The sequence below is a fragment of the Scedosporium apiospermum genome, assembly GCF_000732125.1.
Source record: "Scedosporium apiospermum strain IHEM 14462 chromosome Unknown SEQ_SAPIO_0165, whole genome shotgun sequence".
NCBI lineage: Eukaryota > Fungi > Ascomycota > Sordariomycetes > Microascales > Microascaceae > Scedosporium > Scedosporium apiospermum.
In genome coordinates, this window is record NW_015971866.1 from 1,001,762 (window position 1) to 1,027,106 (window position 25,345).

Sequence of the window (25,345 nt, forward strand, 5' to 3'; positions counted from 1 at the left end):
TCGCGCCCGGTGCTGTCCCTAACCCATGTAATCGTCGTTAAAAGTAAGAAGTATTGTAGCGGTTAGGGTAACTAGGCGCTCTTATCGACTCAAGGGGGCGGCCATGGCTGACTCTTCATCGTAGCCAGTAGAGCCACAAAAGTATGGCCCCAAACGCGTTCCGACCTGGTAGAGTCCACAAAGCCGATGTAATGATTTTGCTTCAGCCTTGAATAGATGCTTATTTCACCAATAGCATCGCCGAAACGGTTCCCAATGTCTACCAAGGGAGCGACGTAGAGATGGATGACCGGCCCTGCGAAGGCAGGCGTGACATTAGAAGCGTTGGACGTCGAGTTCCATGGTTGGATCGCCAATGTCTCTACTGCCTTTTTGATCTCGGCTGGCTCTCTCGGCTTCGGGGTGCCGGTTTTAAACTGCAGCGCAAAGGTTAGTCTCTTGGCTCTTTTTGTCAGTTGTTTAGCGGAGCGTTAGTTGACCTGTAGCACACAAAGAACCTTGTTTCTCGTGGTCTTTTCCTTTAGGAAGAACAGAAGATCCGGCCCTTCCATTTTGTCCGGGAAGAGAAAAGTCGATCTCTTAGAATCTGCTAGCCGAAGCCATGTGTCTATATTGCTATGCTCATCGTCAAGTGATTTCGCGACTGGTGTGCAGAGGTAGAATTCGGCAAGCCTAAAGGAGTCTGCCACGCTAGCACTCCGCCCTTTCGCGCGCTCAAGGCAGTCGAGGAAGGCCTGGCGGCGAGATGCGGCAATCTCCTGTGACGATGGACGCAAAAAGTGATTAAGCTTCTGTCTCTAGGCAGTGAGAATGGCGGCTTTAGCAACGAGGAACAAGGCAATACTTGCGTTGACGAAGTAATACTCGGCCTGCTTGCCGATAGACCCATGGTCCTTGTCGTCGACCTGAACCAGAGAGAAGTCGTCTTCCATCAATTTGTCGTACTCCTGTAGTTTCGACTCGCGAAGATATTCCATCACGGCATCCACAACCAGAGGCTCTCTCAAGCGCGCCCGGACAGCGTCGGAACCGGTCTTTTCTTGGTCAACAAGCGCGAATCCCTCCGATATATACCTAGCAGTATCACCTTCCGGTAATATCCAGGATCTGCCATTGACATCGGCCCTGATTGCGGTCTCAAACAGCTTTTTGGCCCATTCCTTGTCCCTGATGCGGCAAATTTGCTTTTTCAGCTCGGCTTTGATAGTGTCGGCGACTCGGTCTCTCGCAGCGCGTACGGCGTCTGGCCTCTCCGAGAGTCTGCCGTTGCAATTCAGCGAGAGTTTCAAAAGCTCCTCGGCGAAAAGGGTTGTCCAGCGGATCCGCCCGAGGAAAATCGCGTGCTCGGAAGAGATAAGGGCGTTGTTGGGGGTTTTGAAAATATCCCACTGCAAAAGAGTATTCTCGATAGCCTGCCAATCTTGCAGCCCAGGCCATAATTCAGAGAAGTTGATGTCGAATCGTAGACGTCTTCCACCCCTTGCGATCAACGGCGGACGGGACTCGAAGGGAATTGTTCCGTGGGACGCCGATGCCCTCGTGGCACGTACTTGCTCGAATTCGTACGACTCTTTCAGAATGTCTTTGATGTGGAGGCGAAGATGGGACCAGAAGGTGCTCTTATTCTTCACATAGGAATTTTCGCATGTGACAACGTGCGGTTGAGGGCGAATCGCGCTTGCAAAGGCCTTCGACTTGGCGAGTTCTAGCGACGTCCCCGAGAGATATGCCGCCACGGAAAGCGGGAGATTTTTAAATAAGCTATGGCATATCGCTCGTGCGTTATCGTCGTCCAAAGCCACCTGTGCTTCGTCGATACAGACGGAAATAGGCCCGAAGGCGGTCTCGAAATCGTTGCGTGGCGGACGAGGTGGTCTCATGATTCTCAAGAACCGATAAGCTGCATCAAACGGGTCGTTGCCGTGCCAGCAACAGAGTTGGATCTGCATCCACTGGATTTCAGCCACTCTCGCCATTGAAAAAGGTGACTTGAACAGGGTGTGTGAATCTCCCACGTTGTGTGTCCCCAGCAGGCTCTGCATTTGTCGAGAGCCACCAATATCTATCGGGAATTTTGCCACTTGGTGAATATTCAGAAGACTCCGCCGAGCCTCCAGAAGTGGCGCGACAAAAGTTGACAAGGAGTCTGCCAACCATTGAAGTTCGCGACCGTCGTTGACTAAGGCTTTGAGATCTTCGTACGCAGTGAAAGTATCCCGAGACGCATTGCCCCGGTCAGGTCTGAGGACTGGATCTGTTGCCTCATCTATGGGTGGAAGATTAGGGGCTAGAAAGTAGTAGCCAGGGGCTTCCTTGAACTTTTCAAGCATGAAACGAGTCTTTCCAGTCCCTGCAGTGTCGAACACAAGATTGAATGGATATCGACCTGGGCGATAATCCGATATTATGATAGTGGCAGACCCCGGAGAAGGGGCGGCAGTTTTTGGTATCCTTCTCAGAGAACTGCGATGAAGAAGCTTCATGAAATTTCTTTCGTGCAATCGAAGATACTGATGGAGGCCGTGTCGCAAAGGGAAGGAGGTCAGCCGTTCCTGGTTGAACAGATCATGGTTCCAAGAAGTGCTCCATGCAACGTCTATTGATATATATGTGAGTGCGCAACCCCTCGTGATATATTTGAAGGTAGCATACCGAGTTTGTTCTGCGCCTTTTTGAGCTCCTCTTCGAGCATGCATAGGCGGTGATAGATATCTCGAATGACTATGTGCTGGGGCTTTGTGGAGCCTTGCAATAGCCCACAAAGATGCAGCTTGAGCCCCTCCAGGCTTGTTATTTTCACCGGAAACGTTTCCAGATACCCTTCAAAAGAGAACTGGTCACTCGATTGTTCTCCGGCGAGGGGCGTGGTGCGCATCATCCGATACACGAAGATCAGGGCATCGGGGCTCGTGCCGTATAATTCCCAGATATACCAGGAAAGGGGTGCCGCCGGCCCGTCTAGGTTAGCCGTAGAAGCCTCAGTTAGCCAGGATGCCAAGTAGAACCACCGGTCTTCCAACAAGTAGGGCAAAATCCCATCATCCGAGACTCCTCGAGGAAGCCAGTACTTCTTGCGTTCTAGAGGGCCGACGTGATTAGCATCTTGATAGAGCACGGATGAGAATGATATCACGGCTGATATCCACCTTGCCAATTCTCCAGTCTTTCTCGATACTTGGCTTCGAAGTAGCGCAAGCATCTCAGATCCCATTCTTCTTTGCTAAGGGCTTCGTTTGGCCTCCTTGGATCTTGCGCTGTAGTAGGTCTGGAGTCCAGCCCTATTGAGAATTGCAACGACGGCTGTCCTGCTAAGCCGATATGCTGATTCGGAGACGGTCCATCCTGTATTTCGCTGTTACTTAAGGGGCTAACACCTCTGTCCCTCAAGAGACACCTTGAAACCGCCGGAGAGGAGAACGTTATCTAACGGGGAAACAAGTAAGTTGTAACATCTTACCGCGTCCAACATTATTATATCGCCCTGAGCTGGCACAGGGTCCACGTCCATTTCTAGCTGCGTCATGGTCATACGGGGAGACAGCCCGGGCTCACGGCTGGGCCGCTTGTGCGGAGAGCCTGTTTCTAAGCTTTCAAAGGATCTGGAGCGCTTCATCTTATGGGCCGATGCTGGGACACCTGGGAAAGAAAATGGTGCAACATGATGATGCGGTCTGCACCAGCCAGGCTGACCATCGCAGCAGGCTCGCTTGGCGGGGCTGAGCCATGTGAACCAGGTTGGGTAGGTCAGCTTAGGTGATCGGGAATAGATTACCCCGCCGTGATAGACGACTCGCGGATACTCTTCTAACAGAGGTGAGGGCAGCTATTTGAAGAAATAGTGGGCATATCTGAATTGTTTGTTGAAGGGAAGGACCAACAAGTCGCTGAAGTGTCTACGCAAACCGAGGCATGCGTGCCGAATCCAGCGGCCAGGGCAACAATGATAGCTCAGAGGTTAAGGAGTGTCAATTGGCCCAGTTAGATATACAATAGGTAGACAACTATGGGCTCAGACGCTTAACAGATCGATCACTCTGACTTTCTCCCTTCAACGCCGCTTGGCATCTTCATGCCCCCACCCAAGCTCTCCGTTCGGCAACCTCCTCAACTTCCCCTTATGCGCCACAACCATCATATCCAGAAAAATAACCCCGTCCGGATCCCAGCTCGCCCTCGGATCCCCACTCCCATACTCGTGAAATGACACCAGCCTCGGTCCCACCATCTCCTGTGCACCTCCACCGCCGCCGCGATCCACACCTGCGCCGACCCGGCCATCCGCAGCCCGGCCGCCCGTCGAAGGGAAAGGCCTCGAAGTCGAGGCGGTGCATGCAGTAGCCGTGCTTCCAGCTCGTGTGCGCGCAGATGAGGACGTAGGAGGTGAGGATCGTGCGCCGGGTGGATTCGCCCTGAAGCCACGCCTGCCAGGGCCCGAGGCCGCGGAGGGGCGGTCGCTCCGAACAGGCTCCGGTATTCGTGCTAACCCACATATAAGATATTGTAGACTCGTGGTGTCTCCAACAATCCCCATCGCTCCGTAATACTGCCGCTGCGGCCCCAATGCATCCAGCTCTGGATGAGACAATGGGCGAGCCCTCCATCCTCTGGGCCCGGTTCCTCAACCGACCCTTCGAGCGGTTGTCTATCGGCTAGCACGAGCTTCAGATCCTAAGAGCATTCGAGCCCCTTCTTGGAGCATCGCTCGCAACAGGGAAGCTGAACGACGCATCGGCGTTTGGCTCTGGCGCAGTTTCGGCATGCCCTGCGAAGAGCTGGGGTCGCCGGGCTTACCATGGTCGGCGATAAGGGTTTAGTAAAGGTGCAAGGGGAAATAATACCAGCTTACGTTTGAACTTGAGCTGCGGGAACTTTACCCCTTACGGAGTATGTGGGGGTTTCTCGACCGACCCGGAGTTTGGGGGTTTAAGGCTTGGGCCGAGGAAAACCCTTAATAAGCTCATCCAATGAGGATTGTGCAGGCTGATAGGCTTCATGTGTTTCAAACTTTATCAGCGTGTGCCTCGGCAGCACCCGTCTGTGAAACTCCTAGGAAGTATGCAACTGACTAAGGATAGCGTCAACTGTATATAGAAGGAAGCTGCATTGGAGGAAGTCTGCCCTCCTTCCACGATGCACACTGGGACTTGTAGAGACACTGGGCGGTTACGGCAATTCCGCGATCGATTAGCCTAACCCTAACCTTAACCCTAACCTTAACGGCAAAGCTTTTTGAAAACAGTTACACACGATGATGAAGTAGACTTATTGCACTCACCTATGCCGGGGAAATGACATTGATCTAGGAATCAGCATCTATTATACTATAAGCATATATTCATTGACCCTTGACAAGTGTTCCTATTATATGTAGCCGACAAGATCATTACATGTCCACCATATTCCCAATCTCCGGCCGGCCGTTCACTCCACCCACTAGTGAAGATACTCAAACTTCCTACCGAGGACTCGAGCACGGAAGTTCTCGAACTTGCCGCATCGGTCTTTTCTGCTCGTCGAGTCACACCACTCCATAACCATGTTAGATCGCGGGTGGACTGCGAGGAGCTTTTGCTTCTTCGTGGCTGACAATTGTTTCAGGGTGCCGTCGGACAGTGCAACCCTCGCCTCTCAGAGTAAGGTATGCTTCGATACCGAAGACTGCCAGCCAGAGAACTTGTTTGTCGTACCTCTTTTTGATGACGAGCCCGGGCACTCCATGTTCCGCCAAGGAAAGCATTTCCATATTTACAGTCTGGCGGTTGAGAGGCAACTTAACGCCCAAGGATTGGAGGTATTTCGTCGGATTGGCATGGTAATGACTCTGCATAGGGACTATAATACATTCCATAAGGCGAGGACAATTAGACTGGTATAAGGTAGGTACGTTGTTCTAGTATGTAAGCTACAAGAAGGGTAGCTGATCAAGGAACACCTCGGAAGGCTGCGAATAGCATCTACATGCGTCCTTTCTATGAGGACCTTCCAGCCCACATTTCCAACCTTGTCGACGAAATACGCCGGGATCGGGACTCTCCGAGTCCGGCTTTGGATCAACTCCTTCTAGACACTGATTTGTATGACCTGGAGATGGGAGCAACGAAAGGCGAGGTGAAGAGCTATTGCCTGACCGAGATATTCCCTGATCCAAAATTGTCGGGCAGTCTCAAACTCTGCCTCAGATTGCCCCATGAGCAAACATGTCATTCCCAGTACCGGACCGCAATTCCGAGCGAGCAACCCGGTACCCGACATGCTCTATGGGTATAATCGCACCGCCTTCCGGCAGCAGCAGGCTCAACTCATCGCCATGGGGGTAGACCCCGTCGCGAATGACCAAGGCTTGGTGTATCCATTCTTCGTCATCGAGTTCAAATGTGATGGGCCTTCCGGAGGCGAAACAATGTGGGTCACGACGAATCGATGCTTCGGCGGTGCCGCCTCATGTGTAAAGGTTGTCGAGCGCCTTGGCGATCAATTGAGAAAGTGTCAGGGTGATAAGATCCGGCGGATGTCGATTGACAGCGCAGTGTTCTCCGTCGCTATAAGTGGCACGGAGGCGCGGCTCTACGTCTCGTGGAAGCACGAGTCGAAGTTACTACATGCGGAAAATCGACAGTTTTCTTCTCCAGAAATCCGAAGACTACCTTGAATTCTGCAAGTTCGTCCGGAACATCATCGATTGGGGGGAGGGCAAATGGCTGAAACAGATTCGGGACTCCTTGGATGCCCTTGCGGAAGAGAGTAGGAAGAGAGCCGAGAGAGCCTCAGAAGACGAAGCTGTGTTGGCAGTGGGATGAGAGAATGATTGTGCAGTTTCTTGCGAATCCTGACGGATCCATCACTTGGTCATGGATGATACGGTTCCATAAGGGGTGGCTTTATGGTCTTAGCGAATCAAGGCGGTCGACGGCCCTTATCAGGAGTCAAAAGCACACAGATCGGCCCAACCAAACACTGGGAGAGTAGTGAGGGTGAGTCGTTTTGTTCCGGCGGCAGGAAGGATGTCTGGACGGAAGCCAAGCATTGAACGTTTATCAAGTGTGATGTCAGATCAATTGACATGTTGCTAGTAATTAGCAGTTAATTTCCTTCAGATCCAGGCTACATCAATTGATCCACCGTTTCGGGCGTCAGGGTCGTTCATCTGCCAACATTCTTTTAAACCTCTCGACCGTGCTGATATTACACTCTACCTCAACTTGATCGTATACAGATGCAGTACGCGTACATACGGAAGTACGTAGGTCTGCTTCATATGGACATAATCTACACAGCTGGTTGGTAATGGGGTGGACGAAGCACTTCGGACACAGCTGTGCTGGCATGCTCCTATTTCTCATAGGTCATAGGTGCCCATGGAGGAAACTGGCGCTCTGGCTTCCTCCCTGCTTTTGCTCCGTATGTAGATACAATTAACAAGGACTCGTCCAGTCACGACGTAGGAATTGCCAACCTCAGCTCCAGAGATATCACTATCACTACCCATGCTTCCGAGTTGAGCTTGGCGCTTGGCCAGTTCCCTTTTCCTCTTTTCTATTTTCCCTTTTCCCTTCTTGACTCGTGCAGATTCTGGGCATCTCCACTCTTGGCCAATTTTCTTTGCTGGCCCTGCATATTTTATTCGTACTTGCTACTGTTCTCGCCGGACCCCTGTCAATTGTCCCGTTCAGATGCATGCCGAGCCTGTGTGGCGTGCGCGGGTTATTTCCACCTCGTATATGTATGTAGGTGAGCCAAGGAGAATTACGAAGTGCCAGGCGAATTGTCGAAAACGTGCAACTCTGTCAGGTCCAAGCCCACTGGTCCAGACCTCTCTTATCTCACACACGTATCGTCTTCGGGGCTTCTAGGAGTCAATTGCCCGGCCACCTTTGCTCATGGACGATAGGCGCCTGCGACGCTTGCATTCCAGCACAAGCTGGTATCGAACGAACGATGGCACCGGAACATTGGCACTGACCATGGCGCCCAATTCGGGAAGCCTTGTGCGCCACAGGCCAGGCCAAGAATCATACTTCGCAGGAATCCGCGGAACGATTCATGACCGAACGGGCAGTGGGGGCTTGGGGGCTTGGGGCTCTCCACATTCCGTGCGTGAACTCCCTTCGCGTCGGTCGAAGCAAATGAGCCAAGGGCGCCATGCAGGCAGTGGTAGGACAGAGTTGGAAGTCTTTCTGCAGAGAGAATTGAATTGATCCCGGTTTAATGGACCAGCCTCTTGGGTTCGCGACGTGGCATGGCAGTTCCGGTATATCTACGGCTTGGCCTCCGGTCTGGGCGTTCCCTCTTGCTTCCTGATGGGGATAACTTTTATGTTCGCTCTCGAGTTGTTGCGTCGAGTCCAGGTCATTGGGGTCTCGCTTGTTTCCCTAGCCATACTTAGTCCATTGAGATCCCAAGGGCAGTGACACTCCTCCTAGACAATTCTTCATGACTGAAATATAGCAATACACTTTCGCTATATCGATTCATTCCCTTGAGACACAATGCGGTCCAAGCTCTCCTCCCTCCTCTACCTCTCAGCTCTGGCAGTCACTGCCGCCGCCGATCCAACATGGCCAAACGCCATCGACGATCTCGAGGAGATCATGTACCAAGTCTTCGACTTTAGGGCCCGCAAATTCGCTGATCTCGTCCATCCCTGCGACAACCAAGGTTCCGGAGCCGGCCGCCAAAACGCCGCCGAGTGGCTCCGCACCGGCTTTCACGACATGTCCACGGCGAACACATTCTTCGGCACCGGAGGGCTCGACGGCTCGCTGCAGTACGAGCTGACCAACGGAGAGAATGCCGGCCCCGGCTTCGGTAGGACACTGTCGTTCATGGCGCCGTATTTCAGCAAGAAGACGAGCGTAGCCGATCTGATTGCCCTCGGCGTTTACACTTCCGTGCGGGCTTGCGATGGTCCTGTCATTCCCGTTCGTCACGGCCGCGTAGATGCTACGAGGAAGGGGAGTACAGGTGTGCCTCAGGTCGGCAACTCCGTCTTGACGTTTAAGCAGCAGTTCAGCCGGATGGGCTTCGACGAATTTGAGATGATCCAGCTTGTCGCCTGCGGTCATTCCCTAGGCGGCGTTCACAGTACCGAATTTCCTGCTCTCGTTCCTTCCGGCCAGTTCCCCAACGACCGGGCGCCTCTCGACTCAACTCCCGCCTCGTATGATAACCATATCGTGACGGAGTATCTCGACGACTCTACCGACAACCCTCTTATCAAGGGACCGTCGGTCGGCTTGGGCCACAATTCCGACTTTAAAGTCTTCAGTTCGGACGGCAATGCCACGATGCAGGCCATGGCCGACAACACCGTCTTCCAGAGCACTTGCCAGAATGTCCTGGGACGCATGATTGACGTCGTGCCCAAGAACGTAGTGCTCACGAACCCCGTCCAGCCGTACATGGTTAAGCCGGTTAACCTGCAGCTTCTTTTGAATGCCGGCGGTGCCACTACACTTCAGTGGACTGGATATATCCGCGTTCGCACGACGGAGCTGCCCCTGGCTGATATTCAGAGCCTGACGATTACGTATAAGGACCGAAATGGGGGTTCGAACTGCGGATCTTCAACTTGCTCGAGGACACTGACCGTCAGCGGCATCGGTAGAGGCTTTGACGACTCTTTTGCTGTAGGTTTTTCGATTCATTCCCTCGACATCATCGTAGAAGCTAACGAGAAGCCCCTTTCCAGTTCTTCCCCATCAACACGGCAATCCCCGCCTCCAGCGGCATCTCCTCCTTCACCATCACCATCAACAAGAAAAACGGCGACCAACTTCCCTTCGATAACAACGGAAACGCCTACCCCATGCAAGATGCCGTCGTCCTCCAGAAGCAGCAAACCTGTCTCCTCCAGACCTCCGGCGCTTTCACGCTTACCGCCGCCGTGCGCAACGACGTTGCCGACCAGGCTGTCAGCGCGAAGATTGCGTACAAGACGACGCGCGATACGAGCCCTGTGCCACTGCTGCAGGAGATGACGCTGGCGCTGAGCAAGGGGGATTGTTATGGTGGGTATACCTTCTTTTCGGGGTCGACGACGATTCCTGGGGCGTTGAGCTTCGAGTCGACGGTTGATATTAGTGCTGGGGAGTATACCGAGGCGTTCAGGCGCGTTGATGAGATTGGGGGCTCATGTAGGGAGTTTACTGGAGTGGCGACTTGCTCATCCGCGAATCCGTCGTCATCGTTGTCCTCGTCGAGTTTGGTCGCCTCGACAAGCTCGGAAACTTCAGCTGTCCCCACAAGCGATAGTACATCAGCCGATTCCTCGACCTCTGTCACTGCGAATCCATCGTCCTCATCATCCTCATCACCCTCATCTACTTCGGTCGCTTTGACAAGTTCGGAAGCTTCAGCTGTGCCAACGAGTGATACAACATCAGGAGATCCTTCGACCGCTTCTTCTACCTCGTCTTCTACCTCGCCTTCCACCTCATCTGATGACTCTTCTTCCACTCCTTCTTCTGCCTCTTCCTCTACCTCTGGCTTTTCCTCTGCCTCTTCTTCCGTCTCCTCTACATCTTCTTCTGAGCCTTCCTCTACATCTTCTTCTACGCCTTCCTCTACGTCCTCCTCTGACTCTACCTCTATCTCCTCTTCAGCCTCTTCCTCCTCTACTTCCTCCTCTACTTCCTCCTCTACTTCTGCCTCTCCTTCTTTCTCTACATCTGACTTTTCCTCTGCCTCTTCTTCGACGTCTTCCTCGACGCCTTCCTCTGATTCCTCCTCTCCATCTGCCACCCCCACCCAAACTCTCCCCCACCACCGCCCAACAATAGGCGGCTACACCCTCCTCTCCTGCTGGACCGAAGGCGCCAACAACATCCGCGCCCTCAAAGAAGCCTCCTTCGCCTCCGACGCCATGACCCTCGAATCCTGCATGGCCTTCTGCGCCGGCTACGTATACTGGGGCACCGAATACGGCCGCGAGTGCTTCTGCGGCGACTCCCTCGACGCCACGTCATCCGAGGCGCCGCTTTCCGAGTGCGACATGGTCTGCTCCGGAGACGATTCTCAGTACTGCGGCGCTGGGAATAGGCTGGAGCTTTACTCGACCACGGCGACGGGGGTGCCGACTGCGACTCCGACTCCGGATGACCATTTCCCCAGCCCCATTGGGCCGTATAACCTTGTGGGTTGCTGGAAGGAAGGGGCTAATGGCGTGAGGGCTCTCGACGCGAAGGCTACCGCTTCTCCGGATATGACGCTGGATAAGTGTGCGGAGTTTTGTGATGGTCATAAATACTTTGGTGCCGAGTACGGCAGCGAATGCAAGTCATTTCCCCCCCTTTCTTCCCTCTTTTCTCACACTCTCTCTTGCTAACAATCACTAGGCTTCTGCGGCAACACCCTCCACCAAACCAGCTCCCCAGCCCCCATCTCCAACTGCAACACCCCCTGCCCCGGCAACGCAACACAACACTGCGGCGCCGCCAACCGCCTAACCCTCTACCAACTCCCCGACTACCAGGAACCGCACCATCCCTCCCCCATCGGCCCTTACACCTTCGCGGGGTGCAGGACGGAGCTTGGCCCCGGCGCTAGAGCACTCTCCTCGGCGGCCTTCGCCGATGATGGCATGACGAACGGGATGTGTGCGGGCCTGTGCGAGGGCTATGCGTTTTTCGGGACGGAGTACGCGAGGGAGTGTTTCTGCGGGAATGAACTCGCAGAGGGGAGCGAGGTGGCGGATGTGGGGGATTGCGCGATGGTTTGTGCGGGTGATGGGGGTGAGCTTTGCGGAGGGCCGAATAGGTTGTCGGTGTATTCTTTGGGAGCTGTGTGATTGATATACGGTCTTTCGGTGTGGGAAGTAGCTGAGTGAGTGTGATATATATGGTTTCTGTTCCATAGTTTCTTCAAATAGAATCTCTTTAATTCGTGCGACAGGAATGTCTCTCTCCCTTACTCGCAGTCGACGAGATCAAGACGCACCTATCTTCGCTCTTCACTTCAGTCCAAGTTTCCCATTATCAATAGTTCGTGTATTAAAGTCTAATCATACAAAACAAATAACTCTAAACTCAATCAAACATGGTATACAAAACTGCTGCTTTATAAAGGCGGCAGATCTTCCCTGCAAATAGGGCACTGCAACCTAAACCTCATCCACCCCTCGAGGCACTTACTGTGGAAAACATGCCTACAGGGCGTAACCATGTAGCCCCTCGTTCCCAACACGGCCGCCACACCCGCGGCGCCTCCCTGTCCATCTGAAGACATTGCAGAACCAGAGGTTGTAGCAGCAGCACCCGATGCAGCAGCCGCGGAAGACACGGCAGGCAAGACGGGCAGTTCCAGGATCTCCCGACAAATAGCACAATCCACCGACCGAATCCCATCCGCAGAAGTACCCCCCGTCCCATCCTCCTCTGAAAGCGCCAACGGCAACTTCCCCGCCTCGAGGGAATCCTCCCTCAGCACGGGATGGTAATCCCACGCCTCGGGGGTCCAGCTGGAGGGTATACCAAACCGCGGCCCCAGGACATCCTGGAACGCGAGGATCCACAGCTGGATCCACACCCACAGCGCGAAGACGGCAAAGGTCCTGCGGTCGGGCTGAGCGAGGAGCACGTTATCCTCACGGCAGTAGAAGTAGGCGATGGGCACGAGGCGGAGCAGGGACTGGCCGAGGGTGAAGCGCCAGGAGAGAGCGCGGCGGCTGTTTCGCAGGATGTTGCGGTGGATCTGGGGGATCCAGAGGGAGAGGTAGGCGAAGATGACGATGTTGATGAGGGCCGAGCGGGCGGGGGCGTACCAGGTTATGGAGGCGACGAGGAGGAAGAAGAAACATGAGGTGAGGAGGGCGAGGCGGGCGATGATGGAGGAGAAGGTGATGGGGATGGGTTCTGCGGGGCGGGCCCCGGCGGTGGGGACGGCGGAGGCTGTGTTGGCGATTTCGGCGTCGATGTCTTGGTCAGAAGGGATAATTATCGGGGTCATCTCGGTAGGGGGTTCGGGCGTTTCAGGTCGCCGGGGTAAGAGGGCTTCGCGTTCGGAGGGGTCAGAGTTGCCGGTCATAGCCGGAACAGGGCTAGAGGAGGAGGCACCGCGCGGTGACGACTGGCCGGTACCCGAACTGCTGTCAGTCGCACGTGGGGTAGTCGATCGATCCCGATCCCGATCCCGATCCCGATGCCGCCTCCTGACCCACTCCTGCTGTTGGACCTCAAAGACATGGAAGAGGAACGTGCCGCCAACAAACATGGAGATAAAGGCGGAAAACATAAGCGCCAGAGCCTGTAATGATGACTCGGACGAGAGCATAAAGGCCGTGACGGAGGTGACGACGAGCAGGTCGGCCATGAGCATGATTACCCCAGTATAGAAGCTGACGCGGCCCATGGTGGAGGGCGTGCAAGTCTCGCGCATCTGGCGCTTGAGCAGGAAGGTTTGGCCGATGAAGACGAGAGCATAGGCGAGGAGACAGTTGTTAAGGGAGGCGCGGAAAACTTCAGCTTTGACGCCGATGAGGTGTTGGCCGTCGGCGACGGGATAAACTGGAGGGCCTTTGGTGTCGAGGAAGAAAGCGCAGTCAGGAGAGTAGATGACCGCGGCTAGTTGCAGGGGAGGGACCCCGCGGATGGGGGCGCCGATGGGGTGTTTAAGTTCTTGTTCGATGTCGAAGATGACGGTAGCGATGGACTCCCTTTCGGGGTCGAAGGATGTCATGTCGAGCTTGGTGCGGTCGAGAGGCATGATTTGGGCGTACATGATGTATTCACAGTGAGGGATGGGGTTGTAGAGGTCCACGTCTTCAATATCAGAAGTCCAAGGGATCCTGGCATCAAAAGACAAGTATCTAGATCTCTCCCGTAGCCTCTTCGATATGGTCCTGTTGAGAAGGGCCTGGCTCGAATTGAAGAACTCCGGGCCGGGCGCAAGGTGCGGCAGCGCAAAGATGCCGTCAAACTTCTCGCTCGTCGTCGTGAGGAGCAGTGCACCATGACGCCTCCAGTGAACTCCGTGGAGCCTCATATCCCAGTTCTGTTTCGAACCGGAGGTGTCATCGATGGTGACTTCAGCACGAACCATGTTGGCGCCATAGATAGGATGACGGTCGAAACCCTCGGCGTCGTCGTAACTGGCCGTGTCGCGTAGTCTCACCTTCATGCGGCCTTCGTGCCCGGTGACGTTCCTAGACCATGGAAATTCCGGGCCAGCCCACTCAACGTCGGGCGTGATGGCACTAAGGTTGTAGCTCGTAGCCTCCCTCTTGACGGAGGCATTGCGACGCACCCAGGAACCATGAATGCGACCAGAAGCGTTCTGCCATACAGGTTCGCCCTGGCCAGACAGCCAGAGATCCTCGCCTCCGATGGGTGGTATGGCCGCACGGCTAACACCCAGGCAGTGGTCGCGGAACGTGTCAAAGTCCTCCCAGGCTAGGCCGTCCGCTTTGCGGAAGCCCGTCAAGTTGAGAAACTTCTGCACTGTCGTATTCCCATCTCCATCAGTATCTTCCTTAGGTATCACAGGTGTAAAGTCGCCCCATCTTGTCGAGTTGAGAACATCGAGAGCAGCGAGCTGGCGGTTCAATCGGATAGTGGCAAATTCGGGCGCTGTGATGAGGGCGGCGGGATTCTCGGGGAAGAGGAACAGCCAGCCGAGGAGGACGAGGATGAGTGGGAGGAGGCGGGACTGTTCGCGCCGCTGTTGCTGGACGGTGGTGGTTGTAGGCGGAGGTGGAGTGGTGGGTGGGGGAGTAGCAGTAGCTTGAGCTGTTGTCTCGTTGTCGGGCATTGTCGAGAGCTCTGAGATGCTCGACGGCAGCGGCGGGAATGGTTAAGCTCGGGCACGTGTTCGGGCTCGGCGGGTTGGGATGGGGGTCATAAGGGACTCATGTCGAGCAGGGAAACTGTGGCCAAACTCGAGGTCGCTGGTGACTTTGCGAAGATATTTCGGTCTGGATGGAGTCGAGGGGAGGAGGTGTCGGTCCCCCGGAGGTTGGAGTTTAGGTGTGTTGGTCCGGCGGGCACAACTGTGAATGCTGTTTCCTGCTCTGTCATCGACGTTGAATGATGACTCTGGGTTCCCCAAAATCACGTCACGTGTGGTCATCCCACACGGACTCATCCCACACGGACCCGCGGTCCCACTCAAGCTTCACGCTCATGCATTGCGCTCGCTGGGTCAAAATGGAAGCTTCAAATCTCAGTTCTTTCGCGACTAGTTCCCTCAGAACCATCTGATCCCAAACTAGCCGCAAAAGTGTGCTGCCGCAATTATTAACATATAAACTACGAGGTAGAGACGATGACAGACAACGGCATCGGCGGATCGCGAACTTCCTCCCCAACCTCGCCCGAACTACAAGCGATAACACCCATTGTAGCTACTTTTCGGGTTCCCACGGATGAGATGAGAGACCCTGATGCCCCCAAACGCCTAGCAGACGACCGATGAGCCGCCGCAACATTGAGGTTTATGACTCTCTCTAGGACCCTACATGCTCGGTTTATCAGGACGGCCGGGTTTGGATAAATGAGGAAAGACTAGAAGCTCCCAGGCTACGGATTGTGTTGAGGCTGACTACATACCACCAAACCTTACCTCAAAGTGGGCTTAAAGGAGCTCGGGGACAACATGCCCATTTAGACCTCCATATGGCCATGCGACGACCCCGGATTTCGGATCACGCAGAACTAGTGATGCTCTGGGCCGGAAAGACGAATGATACGCCGGTTTCTCATTGCGTCTAATCCGGAGACAACCCTGTTGCACAGCATCATACAACAAAGAAAACGAGACATATATCACTGCGTTCATCTAAAATAAGGAGCCGCACGTTGGATTTCGTTGCAATAAGCCTAGAGCTTGCGAATTTATAGTTAAAATGTGGTCACCTTACTTGTGCCCGGCATCCCGTAGAGGTCTAGACAGAGCCTGGACCATCGCGGCTGGTTGTGGACATGGAAGAAGCTGTCATTAGGGTCGGTCTCTTGCCTCCCTTCCCAGCGATGCCCAAGCCGGCCTGCCGCTCTCAGGAGTATTTTGTATCAATTGATGTCGATCAGTGATCCAAATTGACCCATGAGCTTGGCGGGATCACCGTAACTGGGAAGGGCGAAATAGGCGTCGATTTGCTGCAATCCTCATAAATTGAAGTTGAAATGGTGATAGTTTTGTCGTATCGTCGCCAATGTTGAGGAGAGCTTGAGCTGTTGCCACCTAATTGGAAGTTATCAATCTTTGAAATTGGGGAAATCAATGCCAGTCCTAGACGGGCCTTGGTTGGTCTTGGTGGCCATTTCCAGTGGGCGGTGCGGGGTAACTGACTTCTGGAATGCCCGAGCCGCGAGCTGCGAGATCAATTGATTGATGCCGCCAACAGGGTGCCACTGCCCCTCTACCTGTCTGGCAGCCTTGCATACACATAACGTAGTTTGGGCCCCAGTGACATTGAACGAGGGAACCGAGGAAACATTAATCAACTGTTCGACGGAAGACGGCTTGGGAGCAATTGAAGCATTGGTGATCGGCTTTCCAGTAGCATCGATATACAAGCTACACAGGCGTCCACTACCGGAGTCGAGCCTCTCTCAAGTTTAAACACTAGCCTCGCCTTTCTCATCCCTTCCCCAACGAGCTCTCTTGGACAAATCTTGCCCGCCTCTCGTCAAACGGACAGCATCCCCACGCGGCTGACTCGAGAGAACAAGCTCCGTGAAGCTTTGCCCAGATTATCTCCAACCTCGTCACTCACCCAATCTTCAAAAGTTCCAGTTTAAGCGCCAGTCACTCTTCACGTCAACAGCTCACCCTTTCAGACGCCATTCAAACACCCACCCTCCCCCAACCTTCAAACCCGCTTCTTTCCCACGATGTCATCCAACAACAACTCCAGCTCGGGCAAGGCCGACGTAAGTGCACACACCCGCCGCCGCCGCTATCAACACATTCACAGTCTCACCGACATCTCTCCTCGTCCTCCATTCCACCGCCTACCCCGTTACTCACCACTAGCACCCTCGACCAGAAACGACCGACATAAGCGGTCTTAAAACTACAAGTTAAAAAGAAACAGTTTCATTAACTCATCCCAATGTAGACCGCCGAGGACTCCCGCGCCGACCTCAACGCCGCAGTCGAGGACCTCCTGAACTCGCTGTCTAACAAGTTTGCCGGCGTATCTAGTGAGATTTTCGCAAAGAGTAAGTTTTCATCAACTTTGGGGTTTCAACTTCTCCCACTTGCCCGGCTTATTCTATTCTTACAATCAGTGGCGGCTATGCATGCTTATCTATATACTTATGTCGTTGCTTGTCATTAGTGGACGAAATGTCTCGTCGCCTCGATAGTCTTGAAGCTGAGCTTCGCGCTGCTAAGGAGAAAGACTCGGGTTCCTCGTCTTCTGCAAAGTAGTGAACGGAACCACAGGTTAAAACCTCATCTGATTCTCCACCCGGCAAGAGAGAATTGGGAAGCGAAGGGCCAGGAGGGTTAAAAAGAAAATTAAAGACGAAGACGGTGTCGGAGTGCTCAATCTGTGTGACGTCGAAATGGAAAGTTATCTGAAGGCTTTTTCCGGGATGATGAATCCGGCGATATGGTAGAGCCTCATCTCGGGAATCACAATGTGTAGATATTCTATCGGTTTGTTTTTCACGTTTGTTCCTAAACTTTGTTTTAATGCGAAGAGTCGCACAGAGATGCGGGTGTGACACTTCATAACCTCGAGGCGACTCTAGCCTTCATGTGCAACGTCCGTCGCGTGTCTACGCTTATCACCTACAGTAGGCCCACATTGATGACCAAGAGCACGACTACACCACGAAGAGCTGTAAGAGACGACCGATTCTAACCTGGAATCCTGCAGTATTGCTTGCATTGATCATGCCATTCTCGAAAGTCGACGAAAATCCAATCAAAGTATCGATCATGCATATAATACATTCATCAGCCCCAACCCCCACCCCTTCACTCATTTACAACTCATCCTTAACATCCTTCTTCTCCTCCTCCGCCTCCTCAACCTTCTTAAACCTTCCAAGAATATTCAGCTTCGTCTTGAGCTCGTCCCGCTTCTGATCCGCCAACCCGCCCTTCTTCAACAAATTCGCCAGCCTCGCCGACTCCTTCTCGACGTACTCCTGGCTCTTCTCAAGCTTCTCCAACACCCGGACGTAGTACGCCGCCGACTTGGCCTTGACGTCCTCCCTCAGCTTCTCGGCCTCCTTCTTCGCCTCGGCCGCGAGCTCCGTCAGCTTCGCCTTGCCCTCCTTGATGTACCGGGCGGCGATGGCATCCAAGGACTCGACGGTGCCGGCGGAGTCGTCGAGGGCGCCGCCCGCGAGACGGTGGGTGCCCGCCTGCTTGTTGATGTACTTGGCGAGGTCCTTCTCGGCGCGGCCGCCGTTGTAGACGACGGATTCGGTCGAGCCCTTGGAGAACCACTTGATCGTGGGGAAGCCGGTCACGCCTTCTTGGGCGCAGGCTTCGCGGGAGCCGTCGGAGTCGCAGTCGACCTTGGCGATGAGGATTTCGGTTTCGGGTTCGAAGGAGACGGCGAGAGCTTCCCAGGTAGGAGCGAGGTTCTTGCAGTCTAGGCACGCAGTTAGCTAGAGTTCAAAAGGACGAGAAGTGGGCCAAAAATGAAACTTACGACCACACCAAGGCGCAGTAAACGCAACGAACACATGCTTATCCTTGCCCACAGCCTCATTAAAGCTCTGATCATGCAACATCTGCACCTTCGAAGGCGGCGTCCACTTCTTCTTAGGCTTCAGCCCCGTCTTCTCCGTAATGAACCCTGCGAGGCTGTCAAGGTCGCGTCCGCCATTATACTCCTCCGGCTCGGCGCTCTTGCCGTCGAACCACTTGAGCGTCGGGAACCCCTGCACGCCGTACTTCTTTCCCAGGGACTTCTCCGCGTCGGCGTCGACCTTGGCGATCTGCACCTTGTCGCTGGCGTGCTCGAAGGCGATCGCCAGCTCCTCATATACGGGCGCAAGGTTCTTGCAGTGGCCGCACCACGGCGCGAAGAATTCGACGAGGGTGGGCTTGCCGCTCTTGTGGACTACTTGGTCGAAGTTTTTGGGGATGAGGTCGAGGACGGCGGATTTGGCGGCTGCGATGGCGACGAGGCCGCTGAGCAGCAGGGTCTTGAGCAGCACCATGGTGTGGTGGGTGTGTCGATGTCAGAGGGTGACGTCGAGCTTCAAATTAACCGGGGAAAGAAGGAAAACAATTGAGTTGAGCGGGTCGGATTCTAATGGAGGAGATGGTGGGTTGGGTGGTGTCCGCAAAGCTCAACTCTGCAGACGAGTAAATTGAGGTCTGTATAGAGCTGTCAATGGGAGCTCGGGTGATGTCTCCTGGAGCAAGGACTTGGTTGAGCTTAGGAATGAAGCGAAGTGTCCTTTCCAGCGCTTACCCCTGAGACAGCGTAGGATTTTGGCAGCTGGTGCCAGGTGTTTAAGGCAACTCGTTGAGCTTCAAAAATTACAAACTAAATTCACGTGGAGATCAATCTGGTGGTCCAAGCTCCCCCGAATATCGGCACCATCAAGAAGAGGAAGACCTGGCCTGGGGCTAGGCAACCCCGCTTCGCCTCTTTGCCTCAAATGTTGGCAACATCGGTTGGGAGATGATCAGTGAATACAAGTCAATGAAAGGGTCCAGCTCGATGTCCACTGTGGCAATGCAACAGGAGATCTCAATTCACTTCTCGGGAGGTGTACGGCTCAACAAGATTGGCGATGCAATGCAGATCCTGGTTAATGAGCGGCGATGATATCTCAGAACAATATCCCACCAAGAATTCGTGTGCCCCATCAAGCAGCATCCATCCTCCTCGGATCATAGAAATGTGCGAAGTAGCAAAATACATTCCTCAGTTGCAATCCGTGAACCAGCTAGTCGACAAATATCATGCAGGCTTCACATGAGGATTCTAGGACCCCAAATGCTTAAAACCTAGCGCCGCAGAATCCTCGATCCGGACATCCTCGGTCCTTCGCCTTTGCACGCCAGGAGGTTGAAACTGGATCGTTAGTAAATTCTAGCCCAAAGAATAATTCAAGAATCAGTAATCCTCAGAGTATAGCAGTAATGGAAGCAAAAACCTTTTGAGCATATCCAAGGACAGTTCAATAAGCCAGCACAGGCGAACACACATCTTAATGTTCAACCGTAGGAGAGCGTAATTGTCCGATGTCGTCCAATTGCAGGCTTCGGTATGGATCTTCTGCGACTGTCATTAGAAATCGTCGGGTCCGGATTCGTTCAAATGGCTACATAAAACATTTTTAGACCCATCACTTTTCTTCGAGAGATCTGGCCAGAGTGCGCAGCTGCCGGGACTTGGCCCCGTTCTGCGCTCTCTTTTTTAACCCCACTTGTGGTGCCCCAGATCCCCAAGACTCGAACCATGCGTCCTCCGCCGGTGTCTCATAAATGACAGGCACAGAGCCTAAACAATCTGACTCTGACTCGGTTCGTATATATCATGAAGTGTATCAAGTCGATTCTTCGTCGCAGATGCAGCAGGACAGCGATGTCACGAACGATGACGAAAGTGTCAAGATGGCTGGGAGTAAGAAGGGTCGAGAGTTAGCATAGCGTAGGATCGGTGAAGGGCCATTAACACTTGGCAGTCCTAATGGCAACCCGCTCCGTTCAGCCATTCCTTGCTAATTTCGAAATGGGTTCCAGCAGTCCCCACCCTTTTTTCCTTGGCCAAGTGTTGCCTAGCAGGACTCGCCGCAGCAAAGAATTTCTCAAGAAAGATCTGCAGCCTCGGTGCGCGATGCACCTCGAAATGAGAAAAGCAAAGACGTTGGGGATGGTCTCGATGAGGATCACAACTTCAGCTTGAGGCGAAGGGTGCTTTCCATACCAACGACTCGACAGCCAGCCGCTTTTTTGCCTGCGCTGTTATTGCTGGAAAGAAGAAGAAAAAGAAGGAAAAAAAAATTGTCTGAGCTTCGGCGCGATGCCCGGCAACGCTTTTGGATGCAACATACCCAGCCAACCCACCATGGCAGATAATAGTGGCCTCGGCGGAACAGCCAGCCGTAGATGCCCCATTCATGCCTAATGAGAACGGCCTGGTCATCGCCCCCGTCAGTACTCCCTGCCGCGTCGTGCTTATTGTCAATGTAATATCCATTTTCCGGTTTGCATCTGCCCATGGCTCATTTATGTTCTATCTTCGTCGAGCCAGTTTCGTTCCGCTCCGTTCGAGGCAATAGACCTTGCCTTGAGATAAGACTCGTACGAAGGAAAAGGGGGTAGGTAAGACGTTAGATGGAAGGGGGTGGTGTCCTTCGTCCGTCGTGGCGTCGACCATTCCAAACCTTAGGACTAATTAAAAATGCTAATGGTTGATGTTGGCAAGAGCCCAAGAATACCCCAGCTTTGAAGTGGTCTCAGAATCAGCCTCGACGACGGGGATGCAGGTCGTGCATCAGTAAGATGATCCCCGAATTCCACCTCGTACTCGTAGTAATAAGTTTGTATAAACCGAGATTCATCCTTTATCATCGCATCGCGGTACGAAGTAATAGATTTTCGTTTCTTCTCGGGTGTAATGGTCCGTAGGGGGGGTGTGCGATTCGAATGAGCTCGCGGTTGCTAGCTGAGAGAGGGTCAGAGGTGGCTCGATGTCCGGTGGTCGGACATTTCCCAAGTCCCCGCAATTCCCCCCTTCGGAGTAGCTCGGATGAAAGTTCTTTGTGGGTGGGCAACACGTCGGCAGAGTGGTGCTCTCTCGATCCTTATCTTGTCCTTCATTTCAGGCGGCGGCGGCAGGGAAGGAAAAAAGAATAGAGTGTAGCGTTAAATGTGTTTCGGCCGGGGAGGTTCCTTTTTTCATCCAGCCATTTTGCGACGATTTTGTCGATTTGTCGATTTGACTAATTCGGTTTACAAACCCCAACCGCTGTGGTGCAGTCGACTCCACATCCGACCCCGGACAGCAAGCGCCTTTCAATATTCAGATTCCCTTCATGCGACGTAGATTCTATTGTAATGTCGGATTTCGCATGGGAGAAACTAAGAAAGTGCGCACTTTGATAGTAAGCGATCTATTCTAGCCTCACAAGATGGGGGAGAACTTACCATCAAATTATCCATGCCACGTACTTCGTACGTCCCCTTGTCACCCCGGCGCGTTCCCGCCCTCATATTGCAGATGAGCGCATTTGAAGCATTTCCCAGGATTATATCGTTTGTATCCGGGAATCGCTAAAGATACAATTCGCGAGGGTTCGGTTGAGGATATCGAGATCGCACAGTAAACAGGCTGGAAGCTGTTGGACCACCGAAGACGGAAACTACTTTCTAAACTGCCAGCACATTCCCCGCCTTCATGGGATCCTCCAGACTATTATATAGCCATCTATGCCCAGAAATCCTTCTCTCTTCCCTTATCTGTTATCTACATATAGCCTGGAGCGTCGCGTATTCTCGGCATAAGTGGACGTGTGTGGTATTGATGGGTGTACTTATACGAATGGGGACTGCTGCCATGTGAGGGCAACCGACGTCAATCAAGTCTGTGCTAACTAACCACATGCTAAAAAAATTTGACGATAGATAATACCCCTAACACCCTTGAAGCGCATTCAGTAGAAGGAGCGATGAAGTCACGATGTAAATAGAATTACTCTTTTCGTCGCCCCAGCAGGAAGGTTGGGCTGGGGAATTTGGGGCAACACCATCCATCATCGTCCGCCCTTCCGCCCGTCGGTGGTTCGCCAAATCTTTTTAGTTTTCCTTAATTCTTATTGGCGAATTCCTTATCTCTGGAATTATCGATCCCACCCGGTCCAACTTCCCTTGTCCCTTCCCTGCATGAGCCGCAGCAACTTTGTGGGGTCCCCCCTACAGGCGTGTAAATATCTAGACTAACCCCCCTCCCGATCTACGGGGGGGCGTGGTAGTGGGAAGAAAATGTGGGAAAAACCCGAGAGGAAGGAAGCCCAAAGGCCCACTATAACCTTCCAGATGTAAAGCAGGGGCTCTGATTCGACGAAGCGTACGAAAGAAGTAAAATCGCTCAGAGAACTGGGACATGCGATTCCGACTTTTTCCTAACCCACCCAAAAGAGTCCACGAAAAAGAATCGGAAGCCAAGCTGGCCCTCTTTGAAGACCCCACCATTGTCCCGGATCATCACACCGAAGGTCGGCAAGGGGTTCTCCAATCGAGAAAGGACTCGTACTACCCGATTTTGGGGCTCGGTGGTTGGTGGGCTGGTATTGTTTGAAGTCGAAATTAGTCAATTATATCTGCCAAGCGCTCGCTTTTTCCTGCCATAGGCCACCAAATCAATCTTTTTGTTGGCCCAAACCTGCATAACAAAATGGCGGAGATGGGGCTCTCTTTTGCCGTCCGACATTTCGATGCGACTCCGCTAGCTTCATGTCAGTCCTTGATGGAGCCATGAGTTCTTATTACAGCAAACTACCGACAACGGCTACCCCTTGCCCATCTCGTCGCAGAAGTGGATGCTAGCAAAAGCCTTGGACGAATTGTTATGAATTGGTTCGTAAATACGAAGGGTGGTGTTTTTGCTTGCTCCTCATACGCATACAGGGGCGGTAATTTGGATACGTGGACTGAAGGCGTGTGCGAAGGAAGAGAATGACTGAAGAGATGATGATTCTGAGGTTGGGCATCCATATCAAATCAATCATCGATGAGAGCACACTTACACAGCCAGAGTTTGGGCTCTCCCACGCGTCTCCTTTCCTATTTGGAAACTCTTGTCACGAAATGTTTGCTTTTCTCTGCTCACCAGTTTTATCCAAGTGCTTCAGCATATTGTCATCAAAGTTAGTCAAGCCCACAGCGCAGGACAGAGTGTGTCAGGGCCTGCACGTTGTACAGGATGCATGCACTCCGGATAGCTGGGCTTGCCAGAGAGCACTCTAACGCTGTAAGAGGGGGCTGTGGTGCTACACTCCCATGCTACGAAGAGTAATAGAGCGCACCAATCCCACCGATAGCGGGGGGTGTAGTGTACACATCTCTAAATAAAAAGAGACAGCCGAACAGCCTCCATTTGGCCCTGGCAGTTGATGTACCGATGACGTACGTGCACATGCGAACCACTGCCCAGTTAGGAAAGATATCGGAAGACGGGGAGTGCGCGAAAAGTGGTTATATTAGCTGTATTACCTGAAAGTATAAAGTGGCTCTATAGAACTAGCAGAAGTAGTAATGCTCATGGGCAAAGTGAGCCAGAGTGGGTAAAAAGGGCAGCAACAATAGATGGACGAAAGCGAGACGAGGGGAGTGAGTCAGTGACAATGGGGCGTGGCTGCAGCAAAGTGATCCTCCCCCAGGCTTCCCTAGCCAAGCCCGGAAAAGTTCAATGTTACAGGGAGCACACGCTACGCAGCGCAAGCAGCGACTATCATCTGCAGGGAATCAACCCATCCAAAAGGCAAAGCTCCGATTTTATCTCCGCATTGCCGCAGCCTGGAAACGGACATGAGGACCGCCAGCGAGTAGAAAGAAGGGCTTTTAAAAGCCTTGTACTAATAACTTGCTGTCATGATGCTTGCTATCCTCAGACCCTTGGCCTTGGACGAATGAAATCGCTCCTTTTCTATTTTTGATTTTTTTTCCCTCGTCTCCGTCCCAGCCCAATCTGCATCGCTTCTTGTCTCGCTCCAGATTACTTTTTTGTCTGCCCTCGGAGGAAACAGCCCACGTCGCCGTCGCTTCAAAACACGACACAGGCACACCACCCCGCCAAACACTCAAACACTCCTGCTCGACAAAGGAACGGGGCTGACGGAAAACTGCTAATCATCCACGGCACTTCCCTGCAGAGCAACACCACGATCGGCCCATTGACAGGTGCATTTTCCGGCTTGTTCATAATATTTACTAGTCACAGCTTTTTTCTTGATATCGAAAGGACATTGAAGCTGCGTCCTTTTCTTCAAGTTTCCTGATGGGAAAACTAATTGATCCAATCAATATCGTTGTAGTATAATGACCCCCCTGCTCTTCGAGCCTTCTTTTTTCTCAGTTCGCCTGGCCGACATTGGACTAGGTCCTTTTTAGTGGGGGTTTAATAAATTTTTGTCCCCCAAAAACAAGGTCGCTTTTTTGGACAGTCGCAAACCCATCATGGCGGGGCCGAAGACCTCAGGTTTTCTGATTCGCCTCCGCGTTAGCATTTCCAAAGAGGAGGACCAGACGCCGCCCCAGACAGATACACTCACACACTTCGCACACACAATTCATTCTGGTAATAATTTCTTCACTCTGAGAGACCGACGTTTGCGCCGATGTGGATTTTTAGTTTTTTCGCCCCTCCCGCCCACACCCCCTCCCTGTCTCATCCACCCCTCCCCTACCAGGAGCTTATCTCCAGCCCACTATG

At 53.1% G+C, this 25,345-nt stretch overlaps 3 protein-coding genes and 2 pseudogenes across 3 annotated transcripts; 2 read left to right on the top strand and 3 right to left on the bottom strand.

Annotated features, from left to right (window-relative positions):
• Positions 1 to 797: 797 nt before the first annotated feature.
• On the bottom strand, positions 798 to 1,880 carry SAPIO_CDS10446 (annotated as a pseudogene; the record flags this gene model as incomplete).
• Positions 1,881 to 8,486: 6,606 nt separating this feature from the next.
• On the top strand, positions 8,487 to 11,785 carry SAPIO_CDS10447 (Beta-1, 3 exoglucanase; the record flags this gene model as incomplete). Its single annotated transcript, XM_016784030.1, has 3 exons — positions 8,487 to 9,626; positions 9,689 to 11,234; positions 11,334 to 11,785. The coding sequence occupies 3 exons, from the start codon at positions 8,487 to 8,489 to the stop codon at positions 11,783 to 11,785; spliced, it is 3,138 nt and encodes a 1,045-aa protein (XP_016638863.1).
• Positions 11,786 to 12,054: 269 nt separating this feature from the next.
• On the bottom strand, positions 12,055 to 14,742 carry SAPIO_CDS10448 (annotated as a pseudogene; the record flags this gene model as incomplete).
• Positions 14,743 to 16,823: 2,081 nt separating this feature from the next.
• Positions 16,824 to 17,364, top strand: SAPIO_CDS10449 (uncharacterized protein; the record flags this gene model as incomplete). The annotated part of the gene is made up of 3 exons (XM_016784031.1): positions 16,824 to 16,862; positions 17,051 to 17,153; positions 17,273 to 17,364. 3 exons carry the CDS (start codon positions 16,824 to 16,826, stop codon positions 17,362 to 17,364), a joined length of 234 nt encoding a protein of 77 aa, XP_016638864.1.
• A 563-nt stretch (positions 17,365 to 17,927) lies between these two features.
• SAPIO_CDS10450 (Protein disulfide-isomerase erp38) lies at positions 17,928 to 19,118 on the bottom strand (the record flags this gene model as incomplete). The annotated part of the gene is made up of 2 exons (XM_016784033.1): positions 17,928 to 18,544; positions 18,605 to 19,118. 2 exons carry the CDS (start codon positions 19,116 to 19,118, stop codon positions 17,928 to 17,930), a joined length of 1,131 nt encoding a protein of 376 aa, XP_016638865.1.
• Between the last annotated feature and the right edge of the window lie 6,227 nt (positions 19,119 to 25,345).